This window comes from Mus pahari, chromosome 11, assembly GCF_900095145.1.
Source record: "Mus pahari chromosome 11, PAHARI_EIJ_v1.1, whole genome shotgun sequence".
Lineage (NCBI taxonomy): Eukaryota > Metazoa > Chordata > Mammalia > Rodentia > Muridae > Mus > Mus pahari.
This window is the reverse complement of record NC_034600.1, coordinates 57124419-57139495: the sequence shown is the minus strand read 5'-3', so window position 1 is coordinate 57139495 and position 15077 is coordinate 57124419. Positions and strand designations below refer to the sequence as shown.

Here is a 15077-nt window from a genome sequence, read left to right as displayed (position 1 = left end):
GATTTCTGAGTTGGAGGCCAGCCTGGTCTACAGAATGAGTTCCAGGACAGCCAGGGCTACACAAAGAAACCCTGTCTCGGAAAAACAAACAAACAAACAAAGAACTCTGCAGTAAATAGCATTAGTGGAGTGTCGGCAGTGTCCAGAGGACTCAGAATTTCCTGTCACCTTACGATCATAGACATGTTCAGATACCAGTTACTGTACCTCCCACTAAATGTGTAGCAGTTGTTGGACCTGTTTTCAGTCTTAGTTATTTAGTGTGTCAAAAATAAGCTATCAGATTGCTATAGCCTGTGTATTCCATCTTACGCATTTACAGTTTAGGGGTGCAAGCCACAGGCTTATAGCATCTCACTCTCGTTGTACCCAAGCAGCAAGGTATATCATCATGACAGAGGGGACTCTGTACCCCTGCTGCTCCCACTAGCTCACTTTAATTCCCACCAATAAGTCAAATGCGGTCGCAATGGCTTCATCAACACAGGGGCTAGTCAATGGTGCCTTTTTTAAAATTGTCTTATTTATTTACATTCTAGTCCAATTGTGCCTTTTAAAGATCTGTCCTAGGACCCCAATTCTGAGGCTAGCCTGTGCTGTGTAGTAAAACCCTCTCTCAAAAAGAAAAACAAAAAAACAAAACCGAAGAAGTCCCTTTTAAATAAGGGGGATGCAGACAGATATCTATACCCACTGCGTTGCAAAGAATATGTCTTTAGAATTCTATTTTAATGAGTCTATAGGATTTCCAAGGTCCCCTTTTCTCCAACATTCAGTTTCTTATAGTGTATGTTTTATAAATGTATGGATTTGTGGACTTTAGAAAGTGTATTTTCTGAGGCTGGTGAGATGGTTCAGCAGTTAGAGTACTGGCTGTTCTTTCAGAGGTCCTGAGTTCAATTCCCAGCAACCACACGGTGGCTCACAACCATATGTAAGGGGATCTGATGCCCTCTTCTGGCCTGCAGATTTATTTGCAGCAGAACACTCTTATACCAAATAAATTTAAAAAAAAAAAAAAAAAAAAAAAAATAATAAAAAAAAAAAAAAAAAAAAAAAAAAAGTTTTCCAAATCTTATCAATTAATGTAACTGAGTAAATGTTCCATTGGATATGTTTAAAAGAATCTATTGTATCGTAGAAGTTACTTGAATTTCATTTGCTTAGGATTGTTCTCAGGCTCCCATTCTGTTAGTTCATCTCCCCCAAAATGAAGACCCCACCCCACCCCCAGACTCCGTGTCAGAGGGACTCAGAAAGCATCACCTAGCATCAGACATCAGAACAGTGCCTTGTTATCAGACACGGCTTTTCTGTGAAGAACCATCGTTTTTTTTTTTTGCATCCGTGCCAACTGAGACTTTTCATGTCTGCATCAAATGGCTGAGGAAAAAAAAATGAGACTCATAAAGAGCTGTCTGCCGTGTGCCGAGCGTGGTCTGTCGCCTGTGGCCAGTGATCACTGTTACAGGAGCTGTCGTCAGGCAGGAACACAGCTGGGCCAGTACGCACAGCTTCGTCAGGTAGACATTCTGGTCCTAGGAAACTTTCCAAGTGCACCGTGACATTCCCAGGCAAGACCCTTGGGTCACCCTGTAGTCCTCCTTGTCCCAGTAAGAACTCTGCTCTGTGTTCCTTTAGATGTTGCTTTGATGCGATAATTAGTACACTTAACAATTGTGACTCGCCAAGAATGGTAAATTTAGTATGATTAGGAGCGATCATTCCATGCTAGGCTGCTCGGTGAATGCTTCTTAGTAGAGCTTGACCGGCGTCCTGAAGCCTTCGTCAGTGAACAGTGAAAGAAATGTGTGCTAAGAAGAGCACAGCACAGACTGTGAATAGGAGGACAGTGGAAATCCAGGAAAGGTTTCGTAAGTCATGAACCTGAAAAAGCAGATGCGGGGCAGGCATTAGAAGTTCTGCCCCAGCAATAGATTGCTTGTGTAGGGAGAATAGTTGAAGCAGTCGAACCAAAGAAGTGAGCCCCCTCGGTGTGCATCGGGAAGGCCATTCTGGTGTTCCTGTGCGGGCTGCCTTTCACTGGGCAGAGGGGGGAACAGAGAGTCCCGAAGTCATCGGCTGAATGCCCAAGCCAAGGTGTTAAAGCCTGAAGGGTAAGAGATAACAGAGAGAGGCCTACGAAGACTCCCAGCTGGGACACAGGGCACAGAGAGAAGTGGAGTGGGTGGGTCGTGTCCTGTGAGTTCTCAGTGTCTTCCATTCAGCTGTGTCGGTTTGCTGATCCACAGCAAGAAAATTACCAGCACCCGCAACCTCCTGTCCTCCGCCCGTTGGGGTAGGGGTTATAGGCATAACATTTTCACTTTTAGATCTTGTCTCTACATTCCCTTTCTCTTTCCTCAAGGTGCTGACAGCTTATTGGATATAAGTTCTGAAGCTGACCAGCAAGATCTTCTTGTCCTGTTGCAAGCAAAAGTCGCTTCCCTTACCTTACACAATAAGGAGTTACAAGATAAATTGCAGGTTGGTAAATCTATTACTGACACAGACTATCTGAAGTATTAATTTGTTCAGGAGTAGTTAGGAATGCTTTAGGTAATTAGCCATGTAAGTTTCTTTTTAAGTCTAGTTAGCTTTAAAAATTTTTTTTAATGGTTTCAGATATTTTGTTTACTGGTGTTCACTAATTCTGTTTCTGGAAATTGCTATATTATGTATAAGTATATATAGTTTGATAAGAACAGTGACAAATATAAAATTTAAATGTAGAATATAGATAAAATTCATGTATATGAAGAGATGGCTCAGCAGTTCAGCGCACTGGCTGCTCTTCCATAGGGCCCAGGTTCAATTATCAGCATGGACAGGGCAGCTCACAACTGTCTGAAACTCCAGTTCCAGAGAATCTGGCACCCTTGCACCAACACACATATAAACAAAACATTAATGCAAATAAAAATAAGTCTTTATTAAATGAAATTAGCATATGGATGGATAGATAGATAGATAGGACAGAATGATAATTGACAGTTTTTATACGTAAAATTTTATGTTCCACTTTTATATACATCACATTTTGGTTTTTTGCTTGATAGTTTCACATGCTTATATAATTTGTCACCACTCTCCCATTCAACTCCCATCCCCCTCTCTCCTGCTGAAGCCCTTCTTCTTAACAACCCCCCCCTTTCCGTGTCTTCTCTGTGTAACGCATAGATTTTAATTATAGTCTCCTGCGCAAGTATGGATAGGAGGTTATTTACTGGAACAAGAGCAAACTCATCAGTGACTACACCACTGTAGAAAAAAGGCACCTCCTTCCCCAACAATCCGTACCAGCCAGTGGTCCCTCGGGAAGGGACAGGGCCTCAGGGGCCTGTACCCACTCATAATGAAATGTTGCTGGGCCCAGTCTTGTGCAGGAGATCATGGCTGCAGTGCGTTCCCACGTACATGTCTAGAAGACGTCTTGTTGCTGCACTTCCTCCCATCTGGCTCTAGTTTTCCTCTTCCGTGATGTGCCCCGAGCATGGATGGAGATGATGTAGCTGCCCCACTGAGGGCTGGGCAGTCAGTCCACCATGACTTATCCTTTACACTGTGTCCAACTATGGGTTTCTGTATGAACTGTCCCCCATCTGTAATTAGAAGCGTCTCTGATGAAGACAGACTAGTCATAGCGCTAATTTGTGACTAATCTGTGTGTATAAACAGTACTAAGACTGTGACCATTTAGGAAAAGTAAATAATAGTAGTTTTCTTCTATCCCTGGGGTCTGTGACCTCCTGCGTAGAGTAGCCAAAAATCCACTTAGAAGCTTCATACCACTGTTGTGTCAGGCAGCGCATCATGCCTGGAGGATCTTGACTGTAGCTCACAAATAGGTAACATTGTTGATGACCTTGCTTTCCCATCAGCCTACGGGGCACCTTCTCTTGTGAGACTTTGCCAGTCGGGAGGAAGTTTCTGGGAGAGCTCCAGCTTGGTTTCCCTTTATCCTATAACTAAAGTGTTTTTGGCAACTGAGTCTTGCTATCAAGTTCTGGTGGGCAACCAAGAGCATGGGCAACAACCTGTATTGCTCTAGGGGGCCTTTGATAAATACGTCATAGGCAGGTATCCCATATAATTACCTTTGAGATTTTCATTTAATAACCATGGCTTCTGGCAGGAGCATTATCCATTCATGGAGAGTAACTCTATGCGAACTCTCTCTTTTTTTTTTTTAGATTATAATTTTTAGTAATCTTATATAAATTATTTTAATTATAATTTGTAATATATAAAATATATTTACTTATAATATAATAATTATAATATAATTACTAAATAATAGGTTTTTTAATAATATGGATTTTCCGTGTATCTTTAGCTTTGGTTACACATGTTTCTTTCCCCCTCTGCACCCCTATTCTCCAGCTTACCTCCTTGCTTGGACATGTACACACTGAAATTTTATACTTAAAACTTTTAATGTGTATACTACTAGCCGTTGATTTAGTTCTCTAATCTAATTAGATCTCCAATCGTCTTAAGAACCTGATGAAAAAGAACTTTGCCCTGCTTTAGACGATTGAAGTGATAATGAGAAACACAGGGAAAATTTGAATCAGAGGTATTCCAGATCAAACAGTCCCGATGTTTTAGAAATACAGAAATGACCTGTCCAAATCAGCTTACACTGTAAGCCTGGCTCTCATGCAACAGACCATGTGTTTTCATGGTCCAGGAGAACACATACAGAACTGTGACACTGCCCTTCCGTGCCTAAACATCAGGCTGTCCGTTGTGTCCCAATTGCATGCACACCTTACCACTCCTTGGTGATTCTTAACGCTCCTTCTTTCTTTCCCAGGCCAAATCGCCCAAGGACAAGGAAGCTGAAGCCGACCTAAGCTTTCAGTCTTTCCATTCCACCCAGACTGACCTGGCCCCATCCCCGGGCAAAGCGAGTGACATCCCTTCCTCCGATGCCAAACCATCCCCACCCGTTGAACATCCAGCAGGGGCATCCACCACCGACAGTGATGTCATAATCCAGCAGCTCCAAGATTCCCTGCGTGATTTGCAGAAGAGATTGGAGAGCTCCGAAGCAGAGAAGAAACAGCTCCGGGACGAACTCCAGTCACAAAGGACAGACGTGCCATGCTTGAACAACACAGAGATCTCCGAGAACGGCTCTGACCTCAGTCAGAAGCTCAAAGACACTCAGAGCAAGTATGAAGAGGCCATGAAAGAAGTCCTGAGCGTGCAGAAGCAGATGAAGCTGGGTCTCCTCTCCCAGGAGAGCACAGATGGCTATTCGCATCTCCGGGAGGCGCCGCTCGCTGACGAAGACATCAATACCCTAAAGCAAGACCTGCAGAAAGCGGTGGAAGAAAGTGAAAGGAACAAGGAGCGAGTGCGGGAGTTAGAGACAAAGCTTATAGAGAAGGAAAAGGCCGAAGCGACTAAGCCACCTGCCGAGGCGTGTGAGGAGATGAAAAGTTCCTACTGCTCTGTTATCGAGAATATGAATAAGGAGAAGGCATTTTTGTTTGAGAAATACCAGCAAGCCCAAGAAGAAATCATGAAACTAAAAGACACGCTAAAAAGTCAGATGCCACAGGAAGCACCCGATGACTCTGGGGATATGAAAGAGGCCATGAACAGGATGATTGACGAACTCAATAAGCAGGTGAGCGAGCTGTCACAGCTGTACCGAGAAGCCCAGGCAGAGCTGGAGGATTACAGGAAGAGGAAATCTCTGGAAGATGCAGCCGAATACATTCACAAAGCCGAACACGAGAGGCTGATGCACGTGTCAAACCTGTCCAGGGCCAAGTCGGAAGAAGCGCTGTCAGAGATGAAGTCGCAGTATTCCAAAGTGTTGAACGAGTTGACCCAGCTCAAGCAGCTGGTGGACGCCCACAAAGAGAACTCCGTGTCCATCACAGAGCATTTGCAAGTGATAACCACACTGCGGACGACGGCCAAAGAGATGGAAGAAAAGATAAGCGCCCTCAAAGGGCACCTTTCAAACAAGGAAGCGGAAGTCGCAAAGCTGGAGAAGCAGCTCGTAGAAGAGAAGGCAGCTATGAGTGACGCGATGGTCCCCAAATCTTCCTACGAAAAGCTCCAGGCCTCCTTGGAGAGCGAAGTCAGTGCATTAGCTACGAAGTTAAAGGAGTCAGTAAGAGAGAGAGAGAAAGCCCATTCTGAGGTCGCCCAGGTTCGAAGTGAGGTCTCACAGGCAAGAAGGGAAAAGGACAACATCCAGACTCTACTGAAAGCCAAGGAGCAGGAAGTAACTGACCTTGTGCAGAAGTTCCAGCGAGCCCAGGAAGAACTGGCTGGGATGAGAAGATGTTCCGAGACCTCGTCGAAGCTGGAGGAGGACAAAGATGAAAAGGTTGGCAAATGTCCCCTTTGCTCTTGGCTTCCTGGCGCTAAGTCCTAGTAGGGCCCTTCACATTTTGCTGCACCGAACATTTACGGAATGTGTTGGTAGCGACCTGTGCAAATACTCAGAGGCCCTGTGTGTGTGTGTGTGTGTGTGTGTGTGTGTGTGTGTGTGTGTGTGTGTGTCAGTGCCCCCAGAACCACTATTGTAGCATGGAGAGGCCAGGGATGGTGACAGACCGCTGTAATCCCAGCACGCATGAGGCTCAGGCAGGGTTGCAAGTTGAAGGCTACCCTGGGCTACATGGTAAGATTCTTATCTTTCAAATCAAAAGTATCTAGGATATTTTTTTTAAAGAACAATCTAGAAACCCAGTAGTGCGTGTGCACTCACACACAGAAATTCACAACAGAAATAATATAACACAGGCGTTGCTGGCCTCTTAATTACGGACGTTCTTGCTATTATGAAACAGTATGACCAAAGCAACTTGGAGAGGGGAGAGTTTATTCTGCTTACACTTCCACATCGCCTTTGAAGGAAGTCCACACAGAACCTCAAAAAGGGGCAGGAACTTGACAACAGGAAAGAGAGACCACAGAGGAATGCTGCTCACTGTCTTGCTCCTCATGGCTTACGCAGCCTGATTTCTTATAGAACCCAGGATTGCCAGCCCCAGGAGCAGTACCACCCGCAATGGGCTGAACCCTCCCCAGTCAATCACTAAGTAAATTACTGGCTCCCCGCACTTTTCGCTCTATATCTGTGTGCCTTTGAAAATGGGATCAGGGCAAAACAACCTTTATAGTGACTCAGGCGGTGAGGAGACAGGTCCTGGACTCTGGCACCCTAATAGTAGCTGTGCTGGTTAGTTTTATAATCAGCTTGACACAAGCTAGAGTCATCAGAGAGGAGGGAGCCTCCCGCCTTAAGATCAGGCTGTAGGCAAGCCTGTAGGGCTCTTAGCATCCTTGGTGTGGCACAGAGGATGGAGGGAAGCCGACCGAAGTGAGTTCAGGATCATGCTGTACCTGTACCTGAATTTTCTCTCCATTACCAAGCCCTTATGCTCTGAGTGGCTTTAGAACCCTATTCGTTTTACCCAGGGATTGCTGTGGTGACATGGGACACTGTTTTCACTTTAAAGCAAGATCCTCAGAGGTGGTGGGGCCCCTCAAACTTACTGATCATCCGTTTTAATGAGAAATGATGCCCGTATTTCAGAGGTCAACGAAATGATTGGTGTTGGAGCGTAGAGATATGCAGAGTATTCTTGTATAGACACATTGCTAGCCCATTAATTCAGTCCTACTTTCTCACCAGATAAACGAAATGACCAAGGAAGTCCTGAAGCTGAAGGAGGCCCTGAACAGCCTCTCGCAGCTCTCCTATTCCACAAGTTCATCCAAGAGGCAGAGCCAGCAACTGGACCTGCTACAGCAGCAGGTCAAGCAGCTACAGAACCAGCTGGCTGTGAGTGCTCTCGGCCTGTTGGGGAGAGGGGAGGGGGAGCAACTTTAAGACACCCGTGAGTTAGGTATTGAGGACGTGTTGGTGAGAGAAAGCTAGAGAAACGCAGGTAAACTTCCTAGGAGTTAGTGCAATGAGATGGGTAGCTATGTCTGTCGCTGGGAAGGGAAAATCAGGGAAGAACATTGAGACTCTTCTCTGACTGTCCCCTGTTTCCGTTCTCGGCACAGATAACTAAATAGCTAAATTCCTTTGGGACATCCCAGCCTATGTATGTCCTATTCATTTTAATGAATAGATTTTATTTTTAACTTAAGTGAACAGGTATTTGCTAATTGTGAAATTGCAAATTACAAAAAAAAAAAAAAAACTTTTAAAATCTTTATAAGGAAGTTTGCCCATAAGCTGAAATAATTTCATTTTGCCTGTCATTTATTTTCTTACATTTCATTTACAGTGGATATCTGTGTGTGTGTGTGTGTGTATGTGTTAAACTGAGATTGTCACAAGTACTTTCTCCATAACTATTCTTCTAGCATTGACGTACCAAAATAACTAGAGACGCACAAGCTAGTGAATTTAGCAAATCTAGGAGCTTCCTGTGCTACCATACAGAAGCAGATACGAAGCACCTAGCTGATAGATTTTCATGCTGTCTTCTCCTTTAAAGACCCACCCCCACCCCCACCCCCACCCCCACCAAGCTCGTTGATAATGTCTAGCTGTCTGTTTCTAGGAATGTAAGAAACATCACCAGGAAGTCGTATCGGTTTACAGAATGCATCTTCTATATGCTGTTCAGGTACGGTCATCCCAGTGGCATCCTAAAGCAATACGGCAGCCTAATCAAGCAGGTGGTAGTACACATCTGTCATCCCAGAAACTGGGCGGCAAAGGCAAGAGGGCCAGGGGTTCAATGCCATCCTCTGCTGTATCGTGAGTCTGAGACCCTCTTGGGTTACATGCAACCCTGTCTCAGATAATCATAGTTACAATAATGAGGCGGCAGATGTTGCCCAAAGTGCCGTCATCAGACCAGCAGAATGAGCTAGAATTAAAGGAGAGTGTTCTTGTTGAGAAGCCTCAAATGCCTTTTGCTTATCTCAGACTTTGGGTCAACAGCCTACTGATGGTAGACTCATGGTGTGTTGAGAGGGAATATCGTTGGGAAAGACGTGTGTGCCTTTCCCTATCAAGAAGACCCAGGTTGTCTTTAGTAGTGAGGCCAATATCCTCAGAGCCCTTAGCCCTGCCTTGCCCTAGTGCGTTGCTTCTGGCTGGCTGGGCTCACATTCACAACTAAGACCCCCCCAATATTTGTAGACTCAGCCATCTCCCCAAAGGGAAAACAGGGGACCCTCCTTGACTCTCGTGAAAACCAAGAGAATGGATAGCACGGACACTCTTGTGGGCATTTGGGAGGAATAAACAAAAGGCTTCGTTTTCTCAGCCATCTTGTTCCCCAGGGGAGAAGGTGTTATGATGTAAGCAGTGTCCTAACACGTCTTCTGTATGAATTCCCTAGGGCCAAATGGATGAAGATGTCCAGAAGGTCTTGAAGCAGATCCTCACCATGTGTAAAAATCAGTCTCAGAAGAAGTAAATTGGCAGGACACTTGCCCCTCGTTGCCTCTCTTTGTGTTAGACCTGGGGTTGTCACTGACCACTGCCATTGTTCTTAGCCACGGTGTGCACTGTGACCCAGCGTAGCTTCTTTTCCAGAGGTTTCTGAGGGCTAGTCCCAAGAGAAGATGCCCTCTTCCGAACTGCACAGGTACTCCAAACCAACAGAGGTGAAAGGCCCTGCTATCTCTTCAGAATCTAGCACTGGGATTGGTACCATCCAGGTGCTTTATGGAGTGATGTGCTGAAGCCTCCGTGCAGTGTGTGGTTCTCGATCCCTGCCTTGGGAATGTGCCATTGGAGAGCATTTTGCCTTCCATTCCCCAAACACAATTTAACTCCTAACCAAACTAAAATGACGGTAGAAGTGAATGCTTAAGACCCTTTCTCCTGTGGATTGAAAAACTCTACTGTCCCCCCCCCCCCCAGCTGCCTTAAATCTCATCACCTTGCATATGGTCTCACCGTTGGATGAGTACTATTAACTAAAATACAGAGTTTTAAACCAAGAGTGAACTCTTCCTCAAAAGTTCTTAAGTAAGTCAACATATTGTAAATTTTCTATGCAAACCTGCCTAGAAAACTTTCCACGAAGCTCAGGAAGTCCCGATATTTGTATTTCAACAAAGGACAGTAAACAATATGTTTACAGCCAAAAGACATGCCTCACAGTTCTTAACCTCAATTTTTTAAAAGTGTTTTTTTTCCTCTTTGATATTTTTATTGGCTTTCAAAGATGTTTTCATAGCTAAAGCCCTAAGTCAGTGAGGTTAGATTATATTAATATTATTTTTAGATAAACATACTTAAGACTTCTCGAAAATGTAACTTTTTCCTCAAAAGCTTTCAGAGGGTAGTTATATATATTCCAAACTCAGTACGAGCTGCCACCAGAACCTCTAGGGATTTCTGTAGTCTACTTCTGAATGCAGTAAATCCTCCTCCTTTTGCCCATTGAACTTGTAAACACCCCCCAAACTCTAGCACCCACGAATGATTCCTGAAAGGACTGTCAGTTCCAATCGGCTTCTCCATGTTGAAAGTAAAAGTTCCAACATGGCACCGTGGTGCATAGCAAAAACCTCGGGGGAAATACAGCTACTAACCTTACTTTGAGGTTAAAAAGGTTCAACTTGCTTGCAGCGTCTCTTACGGCCCCGATCGGGAGGGAGATAAATGAAATAAAGAACTTTGGGTGTGTTACTAAAGGTAGAGGTCTACTCTGACAGGACCCATCTGAGGCCACGTGGCTGAATTGGGTATGCGCATCTGTCTTAGGTTAATGATCAATACCAGCAAAGCAAAAGTGGCTGTAGGTCGGTGGTGGTACTTGTCTTGAGTTGTCTGATTACAGCTAAGCATTTCTCAAAAATGCCCCCAAAGAAATGTGAAAGGATTTGCCACAGGACTTAAGAAATGACAAAGCCACCTCCCCTTGTGCCCCCCCCCCCAACACACACACAGAAATGCTGCGGAGTGTTAAAACTTGAGACATTTTGTAGGATGCCTGACAAAGTGTAGCCTTTTTCTTGTGTCAGGATGCATATTTATTCTGGTTAAATATTGAAAAGTTATATGCTGTAGTTTAGCATTTTTTTTTTGGTCTTTGTAATTTACAGAAATTATTGCAGAAAATAAACGTGGTTCATTTTGCATCCCTTCTTATCAGTTTGTGGTGTGTTTGTGAGCAGATGCAGTGGCTACAGTAACGCTTCAGGGTGATGGTTTTTATGTCCTGCTTGGCCAGTGGGAGCTGTGCCCACCAGATCACGTAAGAATCCACCATCCTGAAGCTGTGCCCACCAGATCACATGACTACACCCTCTGGAGCTGTGCCCACCAGATCACATGACTACACCCTCTGGAGCTGTGCCCACCAGATCACATAAGAATCCACCATCCTGCTTCCAGGCTAGTGGGTTCATCCTGAACTCTGTTCCATTTAAGCCACTTTAGGGCAATTGTCACATAGTCCTTTAATTCAAGAGGGCTTTTCATTTGAACTGTAGTCTTTCTGTGTGGAAAACACTGAATTTCTCCCTGCCTCTATCCTCTTTAATTTAAAAAAGTTTTTTTAAAAAGTAAATATACCTTCTTATTCTATTACTAAGGATAATTAAGTCCTGGGGGAGTGCTCAGGAGATGGGAGCAGGGAGATCAGCAGTGTGGGGAGCGCTCCCCTGGGTTCCGTGGTGAGAGATTCTGTCTCTAAAAGCAACAAACAAAACAACAAACTCAAAAACTCTTCTAGAACCAAGTTTTGTGCTAAAATCATCAAATATCCAATGGGAAATAATTGGTGCTGTTGCTTAAGTAGCATAATACAGTATAACCAGTTCTGTCCACTCAAAGCTCAGGTCTTCCGTTGCTAAATCAGGGGCTATTGGTGCTTTATATTTACACATTGACACATTGATTTCTAGAGAAGCGAGAAGCGTCTGTGTGGTATTCAGTTTACGTATTTGAGCCTTTAATGTTCCCCTCCTCCACAGTCCCCACCCCCCCAATAAGAACTAAAATGTAAAGGGAATAAGGTTATTTCTGTTTTAAATTATCAAGTACATGCTCCCCCAAGAGAATAATTGACATCGCAGACCCAGCAGACCAATCCAGAAGGTGATTAAGGATAGATTACCCTCCATGATCAGGTGTGTAGGCTTAGATTTCTCAAAGCTCACTTTTAATGAGGGTTCTCAAATGCTTCAACCTCCCTTGTCACCCACTGACCCAAGGTAGGGGAAGAAGATGATTAGTATGACAGTCGGGACGCAGGCTTGCTCAGAAGTCGTTATTTGGGGGCAATTCCAGTCTTCGTTGTCAGCAGTCCAGTCCACTAGCAAAACACCAAACATGAATGGACAGCAGAAGAAACAGAAAGGCTCCACACTGGTCAACCTCGGCATGAGTCTGCTAAAGAAGCAAGCAGCAGCTGGAACACCCTCAGAAGTTCCTTGGTGTTTCTCTGTGAAGTCACAACAAGCATTGGTCAGTGATGAAAACAAGGTGAACCAATGTCAGAGCATGGTCATCGGAAACCAGTGTCAGCAAAGCCTAATGAAAACCAGCAAGGCAGACCAATGACAGAGGGGCCTCTACTGTCTGTTGGAATATACGTATACCCTTTCCAAACATCATGTGTCTTCCACTGTCTGTTGGGCTATACGTATACATACCCTTTCCAAACATTACGTGTCAAGTGTCTGCTCCAGCAAAACATCACATGCCCTTTCATAAGACAGCTTCCAGAGAAGCACCACATATCTGTTCTCAGCAAAACATGCTCTCACATGTCTGCTTCGGTAAAACATCCTCTCATAAGACTGCTTCCAGAGCCTCCCCAGCCTGCACAGTCCCCGGCCTCGCCCTTTCCCAGAGCGGCAGCAGCGCTGGTGGCCAGGCCTCGGCGAGGGCGCTGGCCGTGCCGCCAGCGCCACCATGGGCCTAGCCGGGCTGCAGGAGAATGTGTTTGCTGTACAGTCAAAGATCTATGCCTACATGAGTCCGAACAAGTGCTCTGGAATGCGCTCTCCGCTTCAGGAAGAGAACTCGGTTGCCCATCACAAAGTCAAATGCCCGGGCAAACCGTTAGCTGGAAGCGAGAAGAGAAAAGGAATGCCGGGAACGTTATCCGAAGCGCTGTGAAGTCAGATGAACAGAAGAGCAAAGACACCAGGAGAGGTCCCCTGGCGCCTTTTCCAAACCAAAAATCTGAAGCAGTAGAACCTCCAAATACTCCACCCCCATCATGTGATTCTACCAATGTAGCAGTCGCTAAGCAAGCCCTGAAAAAGCCCCTCAAGGGCAAGCAGGCCCCTCGGAAAAAGTCTCAAGGGAAAACCCAGCGAACAGAAAGCTCACCGATTTCTACCCTGTGCGGAGGAACTCCCGGAAGAGCAAAGCTGAGCTGCAGTCTGAAGAAAGGAAGAAAACAGACGAGCTGATTGAGAGCGGGAAGGAAGAAGGCATGAAGATCGATCTAAATTGATGGCAAAGGCAGGGGTGTGATCGCGACCAAGCAGTTCTCCCGGGGAGACTGTGGTAGAATACCATGGGGACCCCATTGAAATCACTGATGCCAAGAAGCGGGAGGCTCTGTGCGCCCAGGGACCCCTCCACGGGCTGCTACGTGTACTATTTTCAGTAGCTGAGCAAAACCTGCTGCGTGGATGCCACTCAAGGAACAAACTGCCTGGAGAGACTCATTAATCACAGTAAGTGTGGGAACTGCCAGACCAAACTGCATGACATCGATGGCGTGCCTCACCTCATACTAATCGCCTCCCGAGACATCACAGCTGGGGAGGAGCTCCTGTACGACTACAGGGACCGAAGCAAGGCCTCCATCGAAACCTACCCCTGGCTGAAGCACTAACCACGTGGCCTCCCTGCCTCCCTGCCACCCTGCCTCCTTCAAAGGACAAAGTGCCCTCAAAGGGAAATGAATTTTTTACACACACACACAACTCTCTCTTAGCTAATTACTTCAAATGTTTTTAAAAAGTATATTAAAGATGCCTTTTCATGTAGTATTTAAATATCTGTTACAGGTTTCCAAGGTGGACTTGAACAGATGNCNTTATATTACCAAAACTTTTATATTCTAGTTGTTTTTGTACCTTTTTGCATACAAGCTGAACGTTTGTGCTTCCCGCGCAGTGTAAGACTCGGCACAGGTTTTAGAGAATGGAGTTGAACATGAACTAGGAAGCGGGTCTCTGCCCAAGATGAAAGCCAGGACTCCCCTGCACCCCACGTCCAAGGACAGGCCAGTGTGAGAGCGCTGCCCCCCACCCCCCACGCACAGCCTGGACGGGATGTCTCCAAGCTCTNGTTCTCCTCAGCACCCTGACAGGTGTGCACACTGACGTGTATGAATAATTTTTAGCAAAAGTTTCACAGTAAGCTAGTCTTCCCCTCTGCTTTCTCCAAAGCTTACTGAGCCCGGGGCTCGGAGGCCCGGCCAGTAAAGGACTTCTTCCACAGGCTTACGGCTTTTCCAGGCACCTTGAAGCCTCAGGGTGGACAGTCAGACTAGCGGCGGGTCGGGAAAAGCACTGTTGTCCTGCTCAAAAAGGGCAGGTCTCCTGAAACTGCATTAATTCTTTATAGAAATGTGAACACTGAATTTATTTTAAAAAATAATAAAAAGCAAAACATTAAAAAAATCATAAAAAGAAAAAAATGGAAAAAAAAAACCACAGAAAACAACTTAATGTATATAGGTTTTGAAGGGGGTGAAATGAATGCGGTTTACTTTTCTTCTGGGTTTTTGTTGGTGGTTGTTGTTGTTGTTGTTGTTTGACTTGGCTGGTTGGTTTGTGTAGCGGAGATTTGAGATGGTACTCTATTCTAATCAAAAGTGAGGNTTTGTAGTGGGACCAGAAATTACTAAGCCCACACCCCCTCCCCAACCCCAGTTCTGCTGCNTGGGAAGTTCTCTACCTGCTGTCAAGGCAGAACCCCTGGACTCCCGTGAAGATGCTGTCAGTCCAGCACCCCTGGAGCTTCAGGCAGCAGATGTGTTTGGCACTGGGGTACCTGGCAGGCGGCAGAGACCCAGGAGGATGCTTCAATTTTGACCTGTGAGAGCAAGAGTAGGTGGCTTCCTTCTTCCTCCCTGGGGAGGACTAACCATTCA

At 45.4% G+C, this 15077-nt stretch overlaps 1 protein-coding gene and 1 pseudogene across 3 annotated transcripts in view; both read left to right on the top strand.

Annotated features, from left to right (window-relative positions):
• Rai14 (retinoic acid induced 14) overlaps nucleotides 1-11094 on the top strand; it is a 147322-nt gene extending 136228 nt beyond the window's left edge. For all 3 annotated transcript variants that reach the window (XM_029544033.1, XM_029544034.1, XM_021208353.2), the window contains 5 exons: nucleotides 2369-2487; nucleotides 4820-6355; nucleotides 7670-7819; nucleotides 8553-8618; nucleotides 9342-11094. In XM_029544033.1, the coding sequence (XP_029399893.1) occupies nucleotides 2369-2487; nucleotides 4820-6355; nucleotides 7670-7819; nucleotides 8553-8618; nucleotides 9342-9419 (1949 nt within the window). In that variant the 3' untranslated portion in view covers nucleotides 9420-11094. The remainder of the gene's footprint in view (nucleotides 1-2368; nucleotides 2488-4819; nucleotides 6356-7669; nucleotides 7820-8552; nucleotides 8619-9341) is intronic.
• A 1765-nt stretch (nucleotides 11095-12859) lies between these two features.
• On the top strand, nucleotides 12860-14205 carry LOC110329110 (annotated as a pseudogene).
• Nucleotides 14206-15077: the final 872 nt, after the last annotated feature.